The 25,550-nt window shown below is 41.6% G+C and overlaps 3 protein-coding genes across 6 annotated transcripts; 1 reads left to right on the plus strand and 2 right to left on the minus strand.

The window, feature by feature from the left end:
• Positions 1–1,264: 1,264 nt before the first annotated feature.
• Positions 1,265–6,769, minus strand: kctd9b (potassium channel tetramerization domain containing 9b). Of its 2 annotated transcripts, none has more exons than XM_023419025.2 (12): positions 6,593–6,769; positions 6,309–6,430; positions 6,173–6,216; positions 5,297–5,390; positions 5,120–5,178; positions 4,899–5,027; positions 4,760–4,827; positions 4,573–4,668; positions 4,035–4,184; positions 3,668–3,773; positions 3,435–3,568; positions 1,265–3,131 (listed from the first exon to the last, which is right to left on the minus strand). In XM_023419025.2, the coding sequence occupies exons 1-12, from the start codon at positions 6,638–6,640 to the stop codon at positions 3,015–3,017; spliced, it is 1,167 nt and encodes a 388-aa protein (XP_023274793.1). In that variant the 5' UTR covers positions 6,641–6,769; the 3' UTR covers positions 1,265–3,014. The 2 variants fall into 2 exon arrangements, with proteins under 2 accessions (XP_023274793.1, XP_087033466.1); XM_087177340.1 differs by lacking the exon at positions 6,593–6,769 and adding an exon at positions 5,683–5,761.
• A 1,039-nt stretch (positions 6,770–7,808) lies between these two features.
• On the minus strand, positions 7,809–15,211 carry marchf5l (membrane-associated ring finger (C3HC4) 5, like). Of its 3 annotated transcripts, none has more exons than XM_023419050.2 (7): positions 15,094–15,211; positions 13,674–13,755; positions 12,708–12,910; positions 12,043–12,173; positions 11,780–11,951; positions 11,351–11,487; positions 7,809–10,133 (listed from the first exon to the last, which is right to left on the minus strand). In XM_023419050.2, the coding sequence occupies exons 2-7, from the start codon at positions 13,700–13,702 to the stop codon at positions 9,969–9,971; spliced, it is 837 nt and encodes a 278-aa protein (XP_023274818.1). In that variant the 5' UTR covers positions 13,703–13,755; positions 15,094–15,211; the 3' UTR covers positions 7,809–9,968. The 3 variants fall into 3 exon arrangements, with proteins under 3 accessions (XP_023274818.1, XP_023274817.1, XP_087033467.1); XM_023419049.2 differs by having other exon boundaries at positions 11,351–11,517; XM_087177341.1 differs by lacking the exon at positions 15,094–15,211 and adding an exon at positions 14,330–14,350 and having other exon boundaries at positions 11,351–11,517.
• A 1,357-nt stretch (positions 15,212–16,568) lies between these two features.
• actr1b (actin related protein 1B) lies at positions 16,569–23,601 on the plus strand. Its single transcript, XM_023419048.2, has 11 exons — positions 16,569–16,769; positions 17,889–17,953; positions 18,678–18,753; positions 20,106–20,231; positions 20,330–20,454; positions 21,964–22,180; positions 22,260–22,352; positions 22,445–22,619; positions 22,822–22,883; positions 23,259–23,299; positions 23,417–23,601. The coding sequence occupies exons 1-11, from the start codon at positions 16,722–16,724 to the stop codon at positions 23,517–23,519; spliced, it is 1,131 nt and encodes a 376-aa protein (XP_023274816.1). The 5' UTR covers positions 16,569–16,721; the 3' UTR covers positions 23,520–23,601.
• Positions 23,602–25,550: the final 1,949 nt, after the last annotated feature.

Consider the following 25,550-nt stretch of genomic DNA (forward strand, 5'->3'; position numbering starts at 1 on the left):
GGTGTGTGTGGAGGGGGGGGACGGGGGACGGGGGGGGCATAAAGGAAATATTAAGGATAAATCTGGTGATCGATATTTTTCTTCCACAGAAAACTAATGTCTCCAACTAGAACAGTTTGTGAATCATCACCTGATTTTTCTTATTTATCTTTGCTTCTGCTTAAATCACCATAAACACACACTGAAGTTTATTTTGACTCAGTCTCACACACACCGTCCTGCTGCCACAGTTACACACTACAGCACCAAATGTGGATTATTCCGCCGCCAAAAATAGTCTTCAACAAATTCAACAAACAATTTCCTCTTGTTTGAGAAAAACTCCAGTGACCAACTGTTTAAGGAAATTACTGAGACTTTTCTTTAAATATCCAGATCATTTAGACAGAAGTTCAACTCTTATACATCCTATAAATGAACAGATCTGCTTCTCCTCTGTTCACATGCTCACCAGGTGATATAAACGCAGCGTCCGTGCATGTTCACATTAACGAGGTGAGGCCTGGAAAGGCAGCAGCAGCAGCAGCAGCAGCTGAACTTTAATTTAAGTAAAGTTTTAAGGTGTTTGTTCTTAAATTGCACAATACTTTTTTGATTAATTCTTAGAAACATGCAGAGGTTATCCAGAGGACAAACGTCTCAAGAAATAAATGTTTGTGGAGAAAGCATGTTTTCTTCTGTATTACACAACCTTTAGATTTATCTGTGGTCCTGTTGGAGGGGCCCGACCCCTCGGCTGGGGGACAAACACCAGACTGATCTTTCTAGTTCCAAGTTTATTTTGCTGATAATACATCAGTTCTTTTAATCAACTTTGGTTTGGAGCATTTTGATCCTGTGATTTTACTAAAGAATCTAAGTAGCTCTGTCTCTGAGTGTGGTCACACGTTCATGTTGAGATGCAACACTGACACATCTGCACTTTACACATCTGCACTTTACTTACAACTGAACCACAGTCACTGAGACGACACTGCCCTCTGCTGGAGGCGTCCAGGTACAACATCCAGCAGCTGTGGATGTGGATGGATGATTTTAAGACAAACAGATAAATAATGTATCTCAACAATATCATAATAATATCAATACAATGAGCAAACTTTACCGTCCTTTATATTTTTTCTAAATGTTTAAGTTGTTTTAATGTAAACGAAGACAACTGTATCAGAAAATAACATCTATTTGACTCCTTACACATATCATGATGCAGAACTAGTTCATGTGTTCAGGTGAACTTCAAAAACAGCAGAAGAACAAGAGAAGATTTAAGAAAAAACATTTATTTAACATGTTGGTCATAAAAATAACCAGAGCAGAGACGCACGCACGCACGCACGCACGCACGCACACACACACACACACGCACGCACACACACACACACACACACACACCCCATCAGTAGGACTCGACATTTACTGAAATCTGTTTTTCTGTCGGCTCCTCTCACTAAACATCATGCGTAGAAAAACAGCAGTTTAATGAAACAATAAAATGATCTGAACACATCTGACTTTTAACTTGAGTTTTATAATATACTGCAGATATAAATATATATGTAGACATATGAATATTGAACTGTTAGCTATCTTATTTTTTATTCTTATCACAAAATAATGAAGACAACGAGCAGCACCGCTGTGCTTCAGGAAGCACCTGTTATTAACTGTCAGAGGTAACATGGAGACGGAGCTCATTCAAATACACATCATTTCACAAAGACTGAATATATTATATTGTATTTATGTCTTAGTCTCAAACAGCTTGTTTCACATGCTGTTACTATCATAATCTGAGAAAATAAAACACCTACAATCTTATTTGCTGCAGCTTGTTTCCCTCAACAGCCTCTTTACATTAATTCTCATTTATATGAGGAATACAATGATTTTATTTCGCTGTAGGTTTTTAAATTAAAGAATACATTTAGCCTGAAGCTGAAGAAGCATGGAACAGTGAGACTGTTGTTGTACAGTAGGTTTTTTTTCTCAGTGTGGAATTGACGACATTTAATTAAAATGTATTCGAACCGACTTTAAAAACTAATCCAAGGAGTTTTGATGGTATATGAATATCATAAACCAGACTACATTCAGACGCTCAGAGCGAAACCGACAACAACATGTCGTCATCGCTGTAAACTCTTCACTTCCCCAAAGAAAACACAGAAATAAGTTAAAATCTAATTCTTTCAGACAGTGAAACATGTTTCTGTCTTTGACGGATGCAATAAACAAAAGAGTAGTTGAACACATGTGGACACTTGTTGGTGTTTGGTTCAGAGCAAAATACGAGGTTTGGCATTTACTGGTCATCATGACTGTGGGGGGGGGGGGTAACGGAGAGAGAGTTGTGTCAATATCACTGACTGATGTGTTTCATGGTCCACAAAGAGAAATACAGCCCTAATTCAAAAGATAAGGTTACTGATCAATAAAGAAGACGTTGGAAACATGTCTGCACATTTACACCAGCCCCCAGTGGCACCCCGGGCCTAAGTTGGCCCTCTGCTGGGCCTAAGCATCGGGGAAATTGAGGCGTACTCCCCTTCGCTCGGGTCGAAAAAGTTCAGCCAGTCGGAGAACAGCCAGAGTCAGAATGACCGTTGGACTTAACTCCACATCGATCAATAAATCCACTAAAGTCTCTTTACCGGCCATCAGCTGTTTTCTTAATCTTTATTCATAATTTACGTCATTTATCAAGGAAAAGTGACAAATATTTTCTGTAACTTGAGTCTCAAATATGATGAATTCCTTTTATCTGAACTGAATCTCTTTGGGTTTTTCACTGTGTCACTATTTTAATCTAATTAACTAACAAAGAAAACAACAACAACATGAATTGATAATGGAAATATCTGTTAATTGCAGCCCTGGCTGAATATTTCTGAACATCATCATTTATATTAACAGCCGTCCTGTTTGGACCATGAAACTTGAGTGGGTCAGTATTGAGACGACTCTCCCTCCTCAGTGTCAGTGATGTGAAGCACTGTGTGGAAGACTGTGGTGTTTTACCGCACACTCTGAGACATGTGCAGAGGAGTCAGCATCTCCTCAAAGATGGCTCCCTTCACATTGGAGCCTCTCAGGTTCGCCTCCTGAAGATCACATCCTGACAGGTCACAGTTCTGGAAAATAAGACGACACCTGAATGCATCACAGGTGTTGGACCTGGGAGGATTTCAGAGGGTCCTGGGGCATTAGACCAACTGAGTTTTGATTTTGTTTTATCTTTACTGTCAGATTTGATTGAGAGACATTTGCAGGTAACAGATCAGCTCCTGTCGATCTGTGTGTTTGCAGGACGAACGCTGCAGGACTCTAATTACTTGTTTTTAAATATTTTCATTAACATAGTTACTTGTGTTCTTGAACATGGACTCAGTGTCTGACGTAGACTTGCTCTGTTCTGGTTCTGTGTGTGTTCTCACCTCCAGGTCCGTCCCGGCCAGCGTGGCTCCTCTCAGGTTGCAGCTCTTCAGTTTGGCGTTCTTCAGCGTGGCGACCCTCAGGTTGATCCCCGTCATCTGACTCCCCTCCATGTCCACACCCTTCAGGTTTGCCCCTGAGAACGTGAACACACACACACAGTCACGTGTGAAGTTCAGAATAAACTTTGTTCAGGTGTGTTTATCTACAGAACACGTGTGATTGGCTGCTTCACCCTCCAGATTGGCTTTGATCCCGGCTGGATCCTCAAAGTTACAGCTTCTCAGTGAAGCTCCCTCAGCGTTGGTGCACAGCATCTTCACTCCCTGCAGATTGGCTCCCTGCAACACACACACACACACACACACACACGTTACATCTGATTAAAAACTGACTTTGAGCAACTGAAGTACAAATAAGATAAAAAAACAAGAAAGATGGAGCCACACAGGTGACGTGGTCGGATGATTCATTCTCAAAAACAATGTCATTCAAACATGTAGAAAGGAAGATGGTGTCAGAGCCCTGAAGTTGTGTTTTACAGTCACTGATATCAGATCAGAGCTCAGCGTTTACTCTCCCTGATGTTCAGCACGACTCACATCCAGACAGGCCATGGACAGATCCGCCCGCTCCAGGTTGGCGCCGCTCAGGTTGGCGTGGGTCAGGTTGGTTCCTCTCAGATTCGCCATCTTAAAGTTGATGTAGCGCAGATCCAGACGAGACAGATCTGCACCGTTAAAGTTCAGACCCTGCGGGACGACCACACACACACACACACACACACACACACACACACACACACACACACACACACACACACACACACACACCATCTAAGGGACTGTGCAGATGTTTCACCTGTGTGATCGATGCAGCTGTTTAAGGCGTCTCTACATATCTGATGTGCTGCCACATTATGAGCTGTCATACATGTCAAACCCAGGTTGGGGGTAAGGGTTAACCTATGCCAAATCAATATGCAGATATTGATCAGCTGTGTCGACCCCTCACAGGACATTTTCAAAAACCTGTTGATGTGTCTTTTTTATTCCGCTTTCTGTTTATTTTATATTTTGTCTTAATGCGTTCAGAAACGAGCTTCCCTTTCCTTCTGTGTGTGCGTTTGTTTTCCTCTACCTGACAGCGCAGCTCTGACTTGGTGGTGGTGGCCAACAGGAACCTGATGAACTCCTTGCGGGTCAGAGGGGAGTGGTCTTCAGGCGGCTGGGAGGCCTGAACAGGAGGAAGGAGACACGTGGAGGTGAAGCTGCCGCAGCTGAACACACACGTCGTCCAGCAGCATGTTTGGTTTACACTCACTCACCTTGATGAGAGTCTCCAGCTGCTCGGCGAGCTGCTCAATACCAAAGAAACGAGCCTCCTCCAGCACACCTGCAGGGGGATGAACCGAGGTTAGACACCTGTGAGGCGTGCTCACTTGTTTATAAGTGAGTCTGTTTTACCCAGAGGGTTGATCCCTTCATTGATGATGAGCTGTCCGTGTCTCAGGTAGTTCAGGATGGGTTCAAAGTAGTCTGGACTGCGATCGATCAGGTAGGCCCCCTGAGAGTCCTGCTTGTTCCCCCACACGTCTGGATTGAATACAGAGTGACAGGAAGTTAAATAAAGAAACGAATCACTTCTCGTCAGACAAACAGATAAAAAGTTTAACGAGTGACATCACCTTTCTCTCTGAACATGTGGGCCAGCATGCTCTCAGGCTCTTTACTGACCAGAGTGCTCCTGAGGAAACACACACACACACACACACAAACTCTCAGGCCTCGCTGCTTCACTGTCGTCCATCACGTTCATGTTTTTATAAATCAGAATGAGAGTCGTGCAGAGCGGCCATATTTACCTCGTGGTGGTGAAGCAGCGTCCACCGACGTTGAGCGTCAGCCAATCAGTGTGAGTCTGCCCGTTTTCAGGATCTCTGAGATCATCCTGAGGATCTACACACACACAGACACACACACAGACACACACACAGACACACACACAGACACACACACACATACACACACACTGAGTCACTGCAGGTATTTTAACTGATGAGTGTCTCTCACATTTTACTGGAATATGTTGAGCCGTCTGTCACTGTTGATTCTTGTTATGCTTCTGTTTTACTGATTTTCAGTCGTGTGTTTTCTAGTATCACTTGTGTACTTTTACTGCTGATACTTGAACTACATGAAGCTGATAATCCTTGTGATAAGATGTGATAAACCCACAGTCAGATTGCACCTGTATGGAAAATGTTGACCCCAGTGTCATCAAAACCTGTGGTGCATTTGAGTCCGTCGGGAAAATAAGTTCTGTGGAGCTGTAGAGCCATTTTACAGAAGAGAGAACACACAGATCAAAAAGAGACGTTTTTCATCTTAAAGAAAAAGTTTCTTATTTGATTTTATGTTGTCTATTTTTGACTTTATTTCTGTTTTTTATTCCTATTTTATTATTATACAATTCATTTCATCTTATCGTTTCACTTTCCATCTCATTTTACATTGATATTTTTCCATGTGAAGCACCTGGTGCAGGTAATTTCTTTGTTGCAAAACATTTTAAACTGCATTACAAATAAAGTTTTTATCATTATTAATATTATTATTAGTCTTGAGCTTTGAAACTTTACATGAAGTTGAATACTTATGTACTTTGTACTGGTGATAAAACAGCATCTTTACATTGTTGGTATCGGTACTTTAAATAAAAGGGTGTGAACACTTCCTACCTTCGGATGAATCTTCCTCTGATATGTACAGCACATCATCGTCTCTGCAGGAACACACACAGTATAAACACCGTGAACTCACCATGACGCCACAACAAACATGACGCAGCAGTTCATCTGATGATTTTTTTTTTACCGGATCAATGTGATGTCGTCGATCAGGCCGCCGTTCCCGTTGTAAACACTAGAGGCTCTTATCCCCAGTTTGGAGCTGGCCACGGTCAGTAAATCCTCCAGGGAGCCGTACACGGCCACCACCTGTGTGAAAACACCGGAGACACACAGCGGCTCAGCTCCCAGCGCCGTAACCGTTACACGTTTAACGTTAGCTGCTAACACCGAGCTTAACGAGCCATTTTGTCGACACAGTCAACAAGCTAACCGACACCTATTTCCCCTTTTTTATCTTCCGCTGCTCACCTTTCCGTTGGTGGAGGTTCCGTTGACAAACAGTGTGACTCTTCTCATGGCTGAATCCGATCAGTCAGACCTTCAAACGGAGCGAGTTTCACCCAAAATACATGTTTTTTTATTTTATTTTAGCAACTAGCACTTCTTTTCCCCCCTTTCTCTTTCCTGACTGCGCTCGAACGCCCAGCGCAGCCGGAAGAGCCAATCAGCTACTTAGTTTAAACGCAACGGCCAATCAGGAAACCGAGGGGGCGGGACCTCCACATCTCCGTAAAGCATTAGTAAATAATCAATATTTTTGTCTTATTTGTGTCTTCAGTGTCCACTTCAACCACCAAATTGTACATTAAATGTAATATATTTTATAATATATAAAATAATATAATGTAATCTGTAACAGAACGATACACACACAGGTAACAGAACCAGCTTCTTTCTCAGCAAATAAACAATCTGCAGATAATTTTAACACATTTCCCAGTCATGGAAAGACACATACACAAATAAACAATGACAGAAGACTTAAAGATCCCATAAACATGTTTAAGATATAAATAAATTAAGACATGAATAAAATATTCATATTTTTTTTAAAAAATCATGCGTATATGATTTTTCTCTTACAAAAAATAAATAAATAAAATCAATTACCTCATTAAAGAAATCTGCTCAAATTAAAAGCTTAAACTGACAACCCTAAATAATTTGCAATGGAAAAAGTTAAATTTTAAATAAATAAAAAACTAAAAAAAAAGATTGCTGAATTGAATGCTCTATTAAAGTCATTCTGTTTTTGTTTTTTTTGTTTTGTTTTTTTAATTCAGGTAATAAACCTGACCCACCTTCAGGAGCTTGTTTCAGCTTATTCATATTATCAAACACAAACCAGCTGATGGCAGCAGCAGTTAAAGGAGCTTTTACTCAAGTAATCGCAGCAATACCAGAGTTCACATTCAAAAATAACTTCCGTTATAATAAATAACTAAAAGCATCAATATGCACAAAAAGTACTAAAAGGTAGCTCTCATTATTCAGAGTGGCTCATTTCAGTAGGTATATAATTGGATGCATTAATGCTCTACTGCTGCAGCTGATGGAGACGGGACTACTTAATGTCAGGAAGTCTAATCTAAAATATCACGTCACAACTTTACTCCAGTAAAGTACGAGCTCTACAAACTTGTACTTGACTTGAGTAAATTCAGAATAAAAGAGGTGAACGATCTGTTTTACAAAGAGCTTTATTAAACAAATGATTCACCAGGACATAAAATAAAAGCTCCTCTTAACATAAACATACAATGACTGCAAATTGTGCAACTTAAGATCCAGAGCCTGTTCATTTGGCCGAAGCAGAGGACACAATTTTCTAATTAATACTATAATTTCTAAACCTCATCTTGCTCCTTTTTTATTTTTTGACCCCAATAATCAGATATTAATTCAAACATGAAGAGATCCTGACCAATAATAAATCTTTTCTTTTTACTGAACATACATTCTAAACAAATATTAATATATCAGTGTTTTAAACCTCCTGCATCAGCTAGAACAGAGTTGAGTAACTCTTGTTTTCATCTGTGCCACAAGAGGAAGTGCAACCAGTGAAAACCATCATCTAATAACCACACATTTACTCTGTGCAATTAAACTAAACTGTGAAATGCCTCGACTGGTTTCTGCTCACGCCTCAGTCTGACAGCAGTTCTGACTCAGCAGGTTCTGGTTCAAACTATTAAAAACAGGCAGCACAGAGCTCAGTGTCAGGTAGAGCGGATTCACCTGCGCATGTGTCAGCATTAAAACTCCTCAAGTCAGTTACAGGGATGAATGTTCAGAGCACAGCAGGTCAAATGATTGTTTGCAAACAGCAGCACCACCCTCTTATTCAACAGTCAGTACATTTAGAGCCCAACCCGGGTTAAAGCGTCTCGACCAAGGAGTTAATATGAAAACAGTCAGGGGACATTTTCTTTGTCTATTAGATAAAAACAGGTGTAAGGCAGTAAAGTGGCATTAGAACTGGGAAATGTCAGCACGTACTTCTAGAAATGTGGCTTTTGTGTGAAAATGGAGGAAGTGAAAACTGTTTCTGCTAATGTGATGGATGGAAACATGGATGCAGCTCCAACATAAAGGCCTGTGTCGGAGCCGATATGATGATAGAAATAAAAGGAAAGCAAGAGCCTGTAAAAGTTCATCAATACTGCTGTTGTTGAGCCACGGTTTTCTTCTATATATTTATTTACATTTTGTCAAATTGTCCCCATTAACAGCAGCCGAATCAGCTGTGATAAGCTGCTGTTTGCAGTGTATCATGGATGTTCAGATAACTGTTAACAGATACGCAGCCTCTTCGTTCTCTGGAGCTTTATTCTGAAGGGACACAAGACATAATGATATCCTCAGGAAGTGGAAGTCACACTGAATCATATCAACCTGTGTTCCAGGTCTGACTCTGAGTTAGGACTCTGAGAAAGAGGAATGTCCACATCCTGTCATTTCACCAGGGATAAAACGTCGTCCAGCTGAATGACTGAGAAACACAGTGAACACTTCATTAATCCCGTGTGAACGGGACTTTTATGAAGCTGGTTTTGTTCTGGTAAAGGGTTTTAAATAAGGCACAGAGGAAGACATCTTCATGTCCTGGGTTAAGGCGTAACAAGAGTGGAATAATGAACACAACATCAGTCTGTGTTTGAATGTTCATATCACTCAGTGTGCTCTCACACGCTCAGGATGTTATTATAACTAATGATTACTGTGTTAATGATGCAGAATGTTGCAGCTGTGTTAGTGTCAGTTTCCCCTGTTGATGATTATATTCCCCTTCATCCCAGCGCTCTGCTGTCACACTTCACATGCTCCCAGGAGAGATCAGATAACCGTTGGCTGCACATGTGAACACACTGACCAGGTTCTTACCCAGTGAATACCTGGTCATCGTGGTTCACACCTGAACTGACTGATTTCGTTTCTTTATTTCGTCGTATTGAAAAGTAAAGTATCAGATGTTTCATAAACTCCTTCAAGTGTCTTTGTGGCTGAGACTGAAATTTAAATACAAACAGAAGGGACCATGAGTTATTAGATGTAGGTCCTGGGACAGTCCAGGGTTGAGCCTCTTACACTGTGAAGACTGGAAACTACAAAATAAAAGGTTCTTTGGGCTGGAAACTCTTAACTGATAGTGTTGTGGTTATTTCCTCATGAGGCAGATCAGATCAGTCCTTCACACCCGCTCTTCCCCAAACTCTTCTCCCCATCTACATGAACACTCACCTGAGTTCTGCATCGTGTTTTATGGTAAAATACATTTGGTTTTGTACCATCAGCTCTGACTCTGTCTCTGTTTCTCCACCCCAACGAGTGAAACTCATTCCTACTCATTCCCACTGTCCTCTGTGTCCTCCTCTCCTCCTTCATTCTGTCCTTCTGCGTTTCTCTCTGGGTAGTTGAGGATCTGTCTGTTGGCCTGCATGATGTACTGCTGCTGTTTGAAATACACCTTCAGCACGCCCTTCATCAGCACAAAGGCGATGCCACCCTGTGGGGAGAGAGGACAGTCATCAACACAAACTCAGACTCTTTTTAAATCTCTGCAAAAGACACATTTTCATTCTCTAACCTTTTAGTCTGTAGTCACGGTAATGATTCCTTTTTTGTCAGTATGTTGATTATGTGTGTGTATGCAGTATATTTACTATGTTTTCCTTGTGTTTTACTTACGTTTATTTATTTTAACTGCCCTCTGTGCATCACTTTGTTTAAATGTGCCCTAGAAATAAAGTTGACTTGATTTGTCTCTGAAACAGCTGAGCCAATGAAGCCAAAAAAAAAAAAAGAAAAATAGGAAAATATTCTCCAGAAATCTTATTGTTGCCATAGCAGCAACACTATCAGACATAATTCTGTTGCATCTCACGTGCTGAAAGGTCACATCAGAGTAAAGTCAGGTTTTTATAGAAGAATAAAACATGAAACATCCCATGAGATTGAGGGTTGGATCTGAGGCTGTGATGCCCAGGATTAATGAGCTGTGGTAATCTGATGTGTCCCACACAAACGAAATACAGTTACAACTGAGCAGCATGACGTGTGAGGAGGTGTGTGTGTTTGTTCATTTCCAGGTAAGGTAATGAAGGTAAACACGGTGGACAGCTGTGTGTAAATCAACGTGTCCGTCCTGCTGCCTTCACATGCTGCAGGGATTTTAACTTTTCACACAGCGTGAAGCAACTGTGGACGACAGACACTGCACAAATCAATCACATTCATTTAGATGAGGAATTAAATGTTCATTTTTGATCAACTAGTCGGAAGCTGCAACTAAAGGATTATTTTCTCAACTCATCTATAAAATGTCAAATAATTGCTAATCACAATTTCCCAAACTACAAAGTGATGTGTGTAAATATTGTTGTGTCTGAATGACACTTTAAACCCACAGACACTCACTTTACAATGATCTGAAACATTTGACAACGTTTGAAAAACAACTAATGATTCATTTAATGATCAAAACAGTTGGTGATAAATATTCTGCACTATGGTTTCAGCTCAACAGTCATTAATTAAAATAGATTAATTACAATTTTACACGCTGATTGTTGTAGTAACACCACGACCTTTTGTACTAATTACCCACAATACAACAGGCTGGATTATAAGGAGACAACCTTTATCTGACAAAATGAAGCCAGTTTCAATAGTGAAATATAAAGAATATATATATATATATGTGTATGTATGAGGTATATTCACCAGTATCGTGCGCTGCAGATTGGAGGACACCTGTCGAAACAGCAGCCGTCCCACCAGACTGGCGATGGAGGGAAAGATCAGAGCTCCACACAGAGTCCTGGACACAGAGAGGTGGTCTCCTGCACTGGGTCCGTCCACTGGGACACGGGGCAGATAACGATTGTTACCTGGGGTAAAACACACTCGACTCTTTAATTTGTTCATAAACTACTTCACATGATATTTTCCAGTCACTGCCTGATATCGCCTGTTTGTGTTTATATTTATTGTAGATTTAATTAACATCTTTGGTGAAACCTGAAGATGAATTGATTTCATTTCATCAACAGTTTATATGATAATGATTCATATTATTATCACGCTGTAAATGAGCCGTTTGTAACTGATGAACATGAACGTGCGCTCTGTTAACTCCATGTGCTCATGTACCTGGCGGGATCTTGCGTCTGTACGAGTATCTCTGCCACAGTCTCACGATGTAATCCTCCCAGCGGATCATCTTTCCCAGGACCAGCACCACGGGGATGGTGGGCAGACCCATCAACAGGAAGAGCGGGTCGGCTCGCTCCATCACATACAGCCCCTTCTTATGACCCACGACCTGCAGGTGAAACCACAAACAGGTGAGGCTCTCTCAGACTGTGACGCTCTCTGGTTTGATTCTCTGTCCAAGCAGGATGTTGTTAGCTCACCTGCATGACTGTCACAGCTCCGTACGTTACGGCTGACCAGTACACCGTCCCCACCACCACCCCGACAGCGGCGAAGGGACTGGCCCGGGACAGGGCTTTGTCCACCTGCTGCAGGAAGTAGACCAGAGGGCCTGAGGGGAGACAGCAAACCACACAGTCACTTCTCTTTACATGTCAGAGCTCCATCGTTTTCCACTAACCTTTAAAAACACATCAATGAGTCACATGCATGTCACGCTGTAGCTTATTCTCTCACACACACACACACACACACACACACACACACACACACACACACACACACACACAACAGCAGCAGCAAACGGATGAATTTAATATCGTATAAGCTTAAAAACCTGTGAATATTTAGTATTTCTGCCTAAAAAAAGCTCAAACAGTTGACTGATTATCAAAATGGTTTCCAATTAATCCCTAATACTCTAACCACCTCACTCATCCTGTTTGTGATGCAGGTTGTCGTCTCAGGCTGAGATCACCTGCTGACATTAGTTCAGTGTGATTCGTGGTTGTTTTCTCACTCTTGACAGAAGACATGATGCAGCTGTTTTCAGGCTGAGCACAACTGTTTATGACGAGTAAATCCCAGGTAAAATCAGCAGTGTTCCTTTCATCTCCTTGTTGAGGAGCTGTGAAGTGTCACTCACCCATCTTGGGGAAGATGACGTGGTACTCGGTGCCACACTGTGGACAGCTCACCGCTCCTCCATTGTTTCCTTTCTGCTTCTCGTCCAGCCAGCGCTGCAGACACGACTGGTGGATCCATTTAGTGCAGCCTTTACACCTGCAGGGGCTCACCCACTCTGCACTGTGGTCGTCCCTCTCTGTGGCAAAACACACCCAACAGTGTCTGAACACACACACACACGCACACACACACACACACACACAGTATTACTAACTGCCTGTAAAGCAAGGTTCCCACACGAACATATGCTGGTGACATGATACACACTCCTGCCAGTGGTTTCCCATTGAACTGCGGCAACACATCAAGAACACAGCACCAACAAAGACAGAGAAGAAGAAGAAAGAAGAAGAAAGAAGAAGATGAAGAAGAAGAAGGAGAAGAAGAAGGAGAAGAAGCCATATAACATCAATGTAATCAATACTGGATTTTATTATCATCTTTGCAAATGTTTTACGGTGAAGGAAATGTATTCACCATGTCAGACCTGAAAGATACACAATGAGTTTTGGAGGGAAACATTGACTTGTAAACAAAACTTTTGTTTGTTTATCACAGCCACTTCCTTTCCTGTATTTATAAATTCAATCATATGAGTCTTACGTAAACTTATGTGCACTTGCTTGATATGTAGCTGCATTTTTAGCCCATTTAAGGATTTTACTTTTCGGTTTTATTTGTCCAGATATCTGTCTGAGATTTCTTTCGTCACCACAATACAATGGAGATGAATGTACTTTACCAAAAGGCACCTTTAGACTGAACAACTGTGCAAGTTTAAATAAGGAATTAAAATGCCTTCATCTGAATAAGCTCCAAGTTTAACTACGTTACTGAAGTGCACTTAAATAAAACTGATGTCAGAGTGAAAGGGTGAAACAAGCCTGACATGAGGTGCGATGACCAGGAGGAGATGAGGTCTTACTTCTCAGGCTGCTCCTCAGCAAGGGCCATGATGGTACTGAACACTCTCTGCTCTCATGAACCCGTCAGACTGTGGCAAGGACCTGTGAGATGAACATGTGCAGACTGACTGATTCACACAAACACAGATATATACACACACTTACAATGACTTGCTTTAGGGCAAATTACAGCGGTGTAATATAACTAACCCTACTTTTACTCAAGCACTGAACTTAAACTTGCTCTTTCTTTTTTAAAATGTTTCAATGCATAATGTAGAGCACTTTGAACTTTGTGTATGAAATGTCCTGTACAAACAAACTGGTCTTGTCTGTGCTCGTTCTGAATATAGCTGCAGTAAAACCAAAGTAGTGGCACTAAATTTGTCCTCAACCAAATTCTTACAAGTCCAAAGTCTGTGACCTGCGTCAGGCTCTTACATATACTATCCGTATAATATAAAGCTGTTGAAATTACCACCACCTTTACAAGTGATGCTTACACATTAAGGTATCACTTACTATGATCCAGTAATATTATACACATTTTCTGACATGGATCATTCTGCAGAATTAATGTTTTAACTTCTGGCATTTAAAATACATGTATATTTTGATGCTAATGCTGAAGTAAGAATTTGAATGCAGGACTTTCACTTGAAACTAAAACTTTCACCTGAGCAAAGATCCAGTGGTGGATGAAGTATTTGGATCCTTTATCCTTAAGTAGAAATACAATAATCTAAAAATACTTAATTACAAATAAAAGTCCTGCAATTAAAATGTTACTTTCCTAAAAATATTATCAGCAAAATGTAATTTAAAGTATCATAAAATAAATTATTAATTATGTGTGGTAAATGTAGCTACTTCACCCATTACTAGTTAGTGTAATAGCAAAACGCATCATACTTTATGGGCTTGTCATATGTTTTGCCTTTAACATCTTAATCTGGACAGCAAAAATCCATAAAGCTGTAGAATAAATGTAGTGGAGTAAAAAGTTTCTCTCTGAAATAAAGTACCATAAAACTGAATTACTTAAGTTAAGTACAAGTACCTCAAACTGCACTTTAAGAACACTATTGGAGGAAATGTAGTTTCCATTACCGATTACTGTAAACTGAAACCAACAGTAAAGCTAATCCCTCGACATTAGTTAGCTTCGGTTCCAGCTATAACAACTTAACACTGCTTGACTGATTATTAGCAGTTTTGTCACTTTAAACTAAAATCACCTGCTTAAAAAACGTAAAGCTTGAAAAACAAAGCTAACGTGCTAGCGGGAGATAGCTCGTTAACTTTAGCTAGAGTTGTTATTTCTACATCAAGCTAGTTACTAAACGCAAACTAAGCTAGGTTAACCAATAATATAGCTGACCACATAAGCAGTCAGTGTCAAAAACAGCTGTATGACACTAATTTAAAAGCAGCTCTTACCTGAAAAATAACTGTATATTCGGATATTTAACGTTTTTACTGTTAAATCCGATTCTAAAACGCTCTGTTATGCTAATGCGGTCACATTAACTTTCTGGCCAAGATAAGTCCCGCCCCTGTCATCAGCTTTCTGATTGGTCGATGGCTGTGACAGTTGCCATGGTGCATTCGGTGTATGTGGAAAACATGGAAATATTACCCTTCGAGCTTGAAAATACGACCCAGAATCAGAATCAGATTTATTGTACACGTTATGTAGCCTCCTAGTGGCCATTGGTGTATTTACACAGTGGCAATAAAAATGTTCAGGAAAATACACATGAACATATAGAAAAAACAAGGACAACAAAGCTGAGCAAAGATAAGTAAACATAAACACATGAATATCCTCTATTAGAAAGAAGATGAAGAAATAGATATATGAAGTAAAAACAAAGTAGAAACATAGATATATTACTATAATGTAAAAACAGATTCACAAGTCAATACAAGTCAAACAGTTCCTGTGTCATTTAATAACTTACTTATATACTATACATACATTAGGTGGTTGTGCACACTTTGTGCATGTGCACTCATATAAAGAATATACAGCCCGCTTGTATTTTTAATTGACAAGTGATGGGTGATGTACACATTAATGCACAATGTGAATTTCAAAGTAATACAGTAATAATTTTTAGGTACAGTAGATGTTTCAGCATTACATATCTATCTATCTATCTATCTATCTATCTATCTATCTATCTATCTATCTATCTATCTATCTATCTATCTATCTATCTATCTATCTATCTATCTATCTATCTCTCTATCTGTCTATCTATCTATCTACAATGGGGCAGCAATGTACCACACCCATCAGTGATGTCACAGGGTCTTGAAATTTACCTGTATGTCACTGCAGCACCACTTTCAACTGTGGGATTATATAGTGAAACTAATGCCGTTATTGATAGCTGCTCAATCATTTAGTGATGATTTATATATTCATAAGAACCAAATAAGAGTCAGTTAGGTCAATTAACCACATATTTATTGAGCAGGGCTGCAGGGTTGCATCTGGACCAAAATCAATTTAACTGACGACTTGATTAAAACTCTTTATTAATGACTTATTCATATTTAAAAATGCAGGCTTGTTGACAAAAACCTTTTATTACTATGATTTGTTAACAGTTATAGCATCACATTTGATGCTTTAAACTCTATGTAATTACTTGTTAATATGGATATGTACTGACTTCATATTCCAAGAAACTAGGACGTGTATTTTTCACTGTTTTCTGATAATTATTCAATGAATGGAAACAAGATCGTCAGGCGCAGCCCTGTGTCCACAGGTTTGACAAAGATGCTGGTCTTTCTCGTTGACAGCAAACAAGTACGCATGCCTATTCTGCTAAACGCTGTGATTGGTTTACACTTCTGTCAGTCAATGGGTTGTTCAAGCTGATTGGTTGTGGTGGAAGAAGGCGGTCCGGCCCTCAGCGGCAGCAGTACACAGAGGAGCGGCGGAGTGCGGAGTGCGGAGTGACGGGGCGTTATTTTTTACATGATTAAAACACTAAACGGGGACGAATACACGCACGGATCTATAGAAACATATCTTAAATACCCAGTCCGTCATGGAGTCCTATGACATTTTAGCTAACCAGCCGGTTGTGATTGATAATGTAAGTATGATGTCATTCATCCACACCCAAACCGAGGCCGCTGGCGGGGACCGTTGGCTAGCTGTTAGCTGCGTTAACTATTGTGTTATAGCTAAAACATCGGTTACCGACCCCGGCCGCCCTCAGCAAACCTGCCGTAGCTACCAGCACTGCTTTACAGGGTTCCACCCAACATGCTATCAGCTCCAGCTGCTAACAACTGTACCGGCGTCTCTTGACGTGTCCGGCTCCAAGCGGGCGGTAGCTAAACCGGCTAGCTAGTCTTCTGTTTGTCTGATCCTCAGTGTTAGCTGTCCGCGGGGCTGCAGCTGGATCATCACAGATCTTTTACTGCGTTAATGCTGAATACTTAGCATAGCATGCTGAGCTGTCAATAAGGGTGTGAGAGTCATCCTGAGCCATAAGCTCTACAGGATATAGACTGTCTACGTCTGTATATGTAGCTAGCATAAACAGTGGCTTTGTACCGAGCACCGGTGCGTTAACAGGGAGCTGCAGTACGTGAGACGTTTTAAAAACATTGACTTCAGCTCCCTGAGAAAGGTCTTACAAAAAAATCTACATTTATAGGAGCTATACACTGTTTGTTTGTTTGTATCCCGCTTCTCTTTAACTGCTTCAGTTACTCAGCACAGCAAAATAAGCTAATTTGAGCTGTTTTCCTGCTGTGTCTACAAGGATAGTACCGGTGCGAACCACCTTGGAATAATGCGCTGTCAAGTCAGAATAATTTTTCCTGTTCTTCCCATTCTGCCGTGAATGCAGCATGAGCTCTTTACAGGTGGGGCTCAGGTGAGGTTTTGTCTGAGCGTCGCAGGGATAGCTGAAGTTAGGATATGAAGAAGCACAGATTAATGAAACAGAAACAGACTGTCATGATTTTGTGGAGCCCTACAGGACAAAGTAGATTTTGAGACAGGGATGTAGGACACAGTGTTTCTGCTCACTGCTAGCTGGTGTCTGAGCATGAGTGTGTGACTGCTGGTGGCCTCTGGCTGTGTCTTATGACCTCCCTCTTTCTCAGACACACTGCACAGAGATTAAAGCACTACAGCTCCTAGTTCAACCCTAACCCTGTGATGTTTGGCTCAAATGTGACGTCTCTCTTTTCTTCTTCAGGGTTCGGGGGTTATCAAGGCTGGTTTTGCAGGTGACCAGATCCCCAAATACTGCTTCCCTAACTAGTAAGTGTTTCCTGACCTCACACAGCACCCACATTACAAGGGTCATATGTAAAGCTACAGGAATACTTCATTATTGACTAGTCATCTGATTAGTTTGATTAATTTAGTATCTCTTTGACTACATAAATAAACATGCAATTTTGTCTGAGCCCTGAGTGTTGTCCAGACAATAGTCTAAACCTCAACAATATTGAATTTACAATGATATAAAATGGACAGAAGCAGAAAATTGTACGTTCATAAGCACAGTTTGGCATCTCTGCTTGAAAGGTGGCTCTAAGAATTATGTAAATCCAATTTATTATAACAGAATAAACCTCTCGAGGTCTCAAAGCAAACAAACAAAAAAACTAAACGATACACAACACAATCTACTCTACAGAAACAGATCCACGCGGTCTTAGAAATGATCTAACTAACAGTAGTCGTCAGTAAAAGTGTTACTGGAAACACATGAACTTAGTTTTAAGATAAGAGACTCAAACATTTATAAATAAACCAAATTAAGAACAAACTTCCAGGTGAATTATTCCGATCTGAATGAAGTAATCAATTATCAAAGTAATTGCCAATGCTCTGTCGATCGACTACTTGGTTATTGGAATAACAGTTTCAGCTCTAATGTTGTATCAGATATTTTGAGTTTCTACTTAATTCGTTGTATTAGTTTGTGTTATGAGTACTTCATATTGTCTGACTGTCTGTTCCTGTGTGTGTGATACAGTGTGGGACGTCCCAAGCATGTGCGCGTGATGGCAGGAGCCCTGGAGGGAGACCTCTTCATCGGACCCAAGGCAGAGGTAACGCACACCAGGGCTGAGCCACAATTCTAGTGGGAGGTTTTTTTAATTTAATTTTCACTGAAAAGAACATAAAAATGATGATGTGATTTTTTTTTATTTATTTTTTTTTTTGTGCTTTAAGAACTCACACTTATTCCCTCACCAGTCTGTGAGACACCGGAGCTTTTGAAGCTGTGCCAGTGACATTACTGGGAAAGATAACACATTTTAAACTGCAATAGAATTAGACTGTAAAATATTCATGCCAAAGTTGTGCCGCAATTATTTTAATTGTCAGTATCAATCAAGGCAGTGAGCCAAAATATCATGAGAAGAAGAAGAAGAAGAAGACTGCTAGCTAGTGAACAGTGGGTGTAAACGATGCTGGATGTCAAAAACTTCAACAGATGAGCTTTGTAAACGTTTCATGAGGAAGGAAATGTTCATGACTTGCTTGTTAAACCTCCAGGAAACACACAGTGAGTGTTAGTCAGTAAAACTGACACAGTTAAGTCTTTCACTCCTGGAAAAGGGGGCAAATAAACTTATTTCATATTAACCTTGACGTTTAACACTTTCTGTTTCAAGGGAAATGAGTTAAAAGTCTTTCACAGAGTTTTATCCAACATTTATAGCAAAAAATAAGAATAAAAACCCACTAGTTATCAGCACTCAGTCAGAAGTAGCATTAGAAACTCTACTGTGACTAACCATTATTTTCTTTATTGACTAATTTGTTTCCATTGATGTTTTTCTTCTGTCAGATGAGGAAACATAAGCTGACATGTTCAGATGTTCTCGTTTTCAGTCAGACAAAGAAAAGATGTTCAGTTTAACATCAGATATGAAAAAGAACTGAGAAATATTTGGCATTTCTGCTTGAAATTGAATCCGATGAAGTGAGACATGCAGATGTGTTTTCTCTGTAGTTTGTTCATGTTGCTTTTGATTCACCTGGATTAGCAACCAGGGAAAGTGAGCAACTGGAAGCCCCAGTTAAACTGCCTGTGAGGAATTAGCCGATCCTAAAAGCTCATTTTTCATCAGATCACAAAACGACCTTCCACTTCGTCTCCCATGAGCCTCCTGGCAAACTGTAGTCCAGCTGTCATGTGAGTTCATTTCCACAGTGGCTCTGTTTGCCACTCTGCCATAGAACTGGTGATCTGCTCAGACAACCGCTGCTGTATCTACACTGTTTCCTCGTCTCTGCAGCTTCTGGAGCATGTGACTCAAACATTTTGTCCACATTTCAAGAAAAGGAAACGCACCCAGAAGTTATGAAAAAATGCAGATTCACAAACTCTTTGTCAGTTTTACCACCTCTCTAACACCCTGCGTCTCTGTGTCTCCCCCTCGGTGTTGCTCAGGAGCACAGGGGCCTGTTGTCGGTTCGATACCCGATGGAGCACGGGATCGTGAAGGACTGGAACGACATGGAGAGGATCTGGCAGTACGTTTATTCCAAGGAGCAGCTGCAGACTTTCTCCGAGGAGGTGAGCTCCTCTCCTCCTGTTTCACCTACAGTCACCTGTTTCTGATTCCAGCTCCAGTAATGCTGATCATGCATCTCTGTGGTTGGTGTCTTTGGCAGCATCCTGTGCTGCTGACCGAGGCTCCTCTCAACCCCAGTAAGAACAGAGAGAAGGCAGCAGAGGTTTTCTTCGAGACCTTCAACGTCCCCGCTCTCTTCATCTCCATGCAGGCCGTGCTCAGCTTGTAAGAACTCCCCGCTCTCCTCATTCAGTTTTCCACAACTTTACAGAGACGTGATGTCAGAATACAGTTTAGTCACATGACAGCTGACTCACTGGCTGTTAGTGAGGCCTGTTGTTCAGATTCAGACTTTATTCACCCCGAGAAGGGCAATCCCTCTGCAGCTCACCCAGTCCACACACACACACACACACACACACACACACACACACACACACACACACACACACACACACACACACATCAGAACTCACAGGCAGATTAGTTCATGTCAGAAGCAACAGATCAACATACAAGCAGCAGGAAGGAGAATAAATGACAATAAAACAAGTAGAATAGATGAAAATAACACATTATGTTACAGTTCCTTTAGTAAATGAATAATATAAATACATGAATGACAGTTGTTGGTGTTTAGCAGCCTGACATCAGACGGACTTGGAGACTGTGTGACGGTTCACTTGCTCCAGTCTTAACTGCTGAGGAGCTCAGTTCAACAGGAGTGACAGTTATAACACAAAAACATTTATATTTATCAAAAACAACCTAAAAGCAAAAGTTTAAATTCTTCAAGTGTCTTAGAAACAGCAGTCAGGTGGAACAGATGTGGAACAGATGTGGAGCGAGGACAGTGAATCTGGAAACACTTTCAGAAAGGATCTTTAAATGTCCAGTGGGAACAGAGGGAATGATCACACCTGTCAATGTCTACCTGGTCACCTGACTCTCACTCTGTGAACCTGTGCTTTTAATGAACAGGTGGATTTCCACTGTAGTAAATACTGTACACAGGAGAATCCCCGCAGACTCACACTATCACATCTGGCCCACATCTGTTTTAATAAGCTTAATAAGCTTGAACTTAGAATGTGGTTTGGTGATTCACTTGAAATTAAAAATGGACAAAGGTCATAGTTCAGGGCAGTGAGCGCCAACCTCCAGTCCGCAGCTTAAACACACAGATGTATGTGATTTAATATGAGGATTACAGGTGTTTCACTGGCTGAACAGAAACTTTTGAGTTTTGTCGTTGGGATTTTGGAAACTTCTGCTGAAAACTCATAAAAACTCACTGTGTTATTGAGTCTAACATGGTGGTTGCCTCCTCCTCAGCGTTCTGCACACAGCTGCATAAGTTTAAAGTACTTTTATCATTTATTTATCTGTTTATTTGTCTGTAACCCGTCGTCCTGAGCAGCTGGATCTGAAACTGATGCCACTGGTTTGGAATCAAGTCAGTGATGATATTGGTTCTTAATCTAGATTTGACGAACACTGAACACGAACCGTCCTTCAGGTTAGAGGAGAATAACAGAAGTACCGGTGGAAGCAGCAGGAGACTGTTTCCTGCTGTCAGCATTAAAACCAGGAGGATGAGCTTCAGCTGGTTTGATGCTTGTTTGTTGTGACAGGCGGCGTCACAAGTCTCCGGTGCTGGAACCAGATGTTCCTCAGTGTCGGTGAAACTGAAGTGGTCAGGTGATTGTGTAGTGACTCCTCCGTTTCCTGCAGGTACGCCACAGGCCGCACCACCGGGGTTGTGTTGGACTCGGGCGACGGCGTGACCCACGTCGTGCCCATCTACGAGGGCTTTGCCATCCCACACTCCATCATGCGCGTGGACATCGCGGGGCGGGACGTGTCTCGCTACCTCCGCCTGCTGCTGCGCAAGGAAGGCTACAACTTCAACACCTCCGCAGAGTTTGAGGTTGTTCGCACCATCAAAGAGGTAAAAGAGGGAAGAAGTGAAGAGATCTGAAATGTGAAACTTTGACTGTTTCTAATCGGACGTGTTTGTGACTTTGCAGAGAGCCTGTTATCTGTCCCTCAACCCCCAGAAGGACGAGACTTTAGAAACAGAGAAGGCTCAGTACGTTCTCCCTGATGGAAGCACTTTAAATGTGAGTCACGCTCGCTCTGACGCCTGTTTCTGAAATATACCTCCATCGGTTTCTCTGTGAAAATCTCTGTATCCCCGTATTCTCCTTCTCAGATCGGTCCGGCCCGGTTCCGTGCTCCAGAGCTGCTCTTCAGACCCGACCTGATCGGAGACGAGAGCTCGGGGATCCACGAGGTCCTGGCCTACGCCATCCAGAAGTCTGACATGGACCTCCGACGCACACTATTCTCCACCATTGTCTTGTGTGGAGGGTCGACACTGATCAAAGGTCGGTGTCACTGACGATGCACAGTGGAAACTTTAATGTTGGAGCCAGATTTTGAAACTGATCCAGGATCGCAGCTGCAGTTCTTGTCGCGAGGTTTCACGACGTGTTGTGTCTGAATCAAGGAGCCAGTGTGTCAGTTACATGTGTTGATCCTCTGTGGGTGAGAGAGTCAGTAAACATTAGACTCTTTCCTTCCCTGCAGGTTTTGGGGAGAGACTACTAACTGAAGTGAAGAAGCTTGCACCCAAAGACGTGAAGATCAAGGTGAGTCCAGACCGTCCTAGAGTAAATCTTCAAAAAGCAAACTCAAAACCTTTATTTATCTTTCTGTTTATTAGTCATTTCAAGCTGTTTTACTGGTTTGTCCTTTTATTCTATGATTATTTTCCCTTTAACGCCTGTTTTTTATTTCTGGTTATTTATTTTATTTCTACTTTTACTTTCCTCCAAACATCTCCTCTCTTTAGCATTTTATTTATCTTTACTGTTCATTTTTATCACCCTGCCTTTTATTTCAGGTTTTACTCACTTTACTCGATGTTTTATTATTTGATCTGTCGCTGGTTAATGTTGCTCCCTCGGCTTCCTGCTGCTCTCTGCTCGTCACTGTGTTTGTGACCTGCTCTTTCCTCTGTCCAGATCTCTGCCCCCCAGGAGAGGCTCTACTCCACATGGATTGGGTAAGAAGTCAGTTTTTTATTTGGGGTGGGGGTGGGGGGTGACCACACTAATTTCTCTCTGCAGCTTTGTCACACAGTTTTTAATCCTAACGTGTCTCTCCCCCCCCCCCCCTGCAGTGGCTCCATCCTGGCATCACTGGACACCTTTAAAAAGATGTGGGTGTCGAAGCGGGAATACGAAGAGGACAGAGCACGTGCCATCCACAGGAAGACGTTCTAGGAGGGGCCGCCGCCCTGCGAATGCCCCCAGAACTGCCCTCAAACCCCCCCAATCATACTGTCGGAGACTCCCTCACTCCTGTCTCTTATACACATCTTGGACTCCTCCTGCAGGCCATGTTGTTCTATGATTTGTCCATGAAGTATTGGTATTGCTCTCTTGCCTGCGAAGCCCTGCAAGATATACGATATCATGAAATGTCAATAAACGTGAATGTTTTCTTTTTTTTTTTTTTTTTTTTGCTACTGTTAAAATTTCCATTCCAAACCGAAGATTTAGATTTTTATTTGATGTCCATTTTGTAGTTTTTTTTTCTTTTTGAAGTTTGACTCGGATTAGATCGAACAGGACGGAGGGTTGAAATACTGTAGCAGCGTCTAGTGCTAGTGAGCTAAAGATAACCACTGTATTATATATTATATCTGGCCCGAACTGCACAGTTATGATCTTAAAAGTTAATTGCGGTTCATTTATCATCCAACTGACTGACCTGACATCAGCTCTGATTATTGTTCTTTCTGCACAAACAGCGTGTTTGTGTCGTTCTGTCTCAGCTGACGTGATTAAAACGAAAAGGTCAGAAATGCCTTGAATTTTTTTTTTCTCATTTAGTTGCACGTTTACAGCGAGAGATGCGACACTTAAAGGAGAAATCTGCTGTTTTTCCACCTGGGTTTTACTCTCACACTCTCACAGCTCTACAAATAAAACACTTGAGTTTGACAGAAGTTGGAAAAACAAACCACAGATCTATAAAGTTTAAAGAAAAGCAACAAATCCTCTTATTTGAGAAGCTAAAACCAGATGTTTGGCTGTTACCTGGAGACAAGTGTGTGAAGTTAACGAGACCTGGAGTCAGAACCAGAACGAGACCCATGTTGAAAATACTGGATTTTCTTCCTTTAAGTGTTTCTGTGTAACATCCAGCTGATCTGATGAAACAAAAAGAAATAACTGTCCAGTTTCCCCTCTTGTCTTCTGAAGCCGTCTTCTTGAATCGGTTGCATGTCAGTTCATCGTGTACAGGGGAAGCGACGGGTCCAGGCTCTGGAGTCTGGACGGAGAAACACTGAGGCCACAGGAAGCCGGCATGGCTGATGATTAGTTTTTTCTATTATTCTCCTCCTCCTCCCCCTGCCCCCCCCCCTTCTCTATGTATTAGTAAAAAGTCTGGGTCTTATGATTTCCCTGCATTCTCGGTGGCAGTGAAGGGGTCGTGTCCACACCTGTGTCCGCCTTACTCCGACTGCGTCAGCGGAGCGTCCGCGTCGTCTGCTTTTGGGTGTTTTTAAAGAAGATTGATAAAAAAACAAACAGGTTGTTCAAACGTCATCAGCCTTGTGTACAGTGGAAAACAAACAAACAAACAAACATACAAACAAACAAACAACCACCACAAAAACCATAACAGACTAAAAATGTACAAAACTGTTTATTCAAGTGTTTGCTTTTACTTTTCGTAAATTCAGTATAATAAATAAGTTAATGGCTGCTGCTCGAACGTCTCGTCATTCATTTACCAGCTGCTCTTCAATCAGACACAAGACAGGACAGACCTCTGCACACTTCACCAACAGACGCACAACTGACCCGTAACCAGCAACAAAAACACAACTGTGCAAATGAATTAAAAAATCTAATCTGTGATCCTCAGTGTGGGGGAGCTGGCTGCGATCTGCGACCCCACCACTAGATGTCACTGAATCTTCCACACTGGGGTTTCTTTCAGGAGTTAGTCCCGTCCCGTCCCTCAGGACCCACGGCAGTCATGCAGTATGTTTGGTCACCACCAGATGTCAGTCTAACAGCATCAGTGCAGGGAAAGTGAGTCAGGTCCATCCAGCTGAGATGAGTCCAGTGTGATACAACCTCACTGCTGTGTTGCTGTCTGGTTAATGCAGGAACAAGCTGCTACTTGAAATCCAACTCTTCCACAGCAGCAGCAACGTGATACAACAAACTCTGCGAGTGTTTCAGGAAGCTGCTGCAAGTTGAGTCTTTCCCTTCACTGGCTCCCTCTGCCCGTCAGGT

The sequence above is a fragment of the Seriola lalandi genome, unplaced genomic scaffold (assembly GCF_002814215.2).
Source record: "Seriola lalandi dorsalis isolate HSWRI2012SDOR001 ecotype SW California unplaced genomic scaffold, Sedor1 jcf7180002054590, whole genome shotgun sequence".
Classification (NCBI taxonomy): Eukaryota; Metazoa; Chordata; class Actinopteri; order Carangiformes; family Carangidae; genus Seriola; species Seriola lalandi.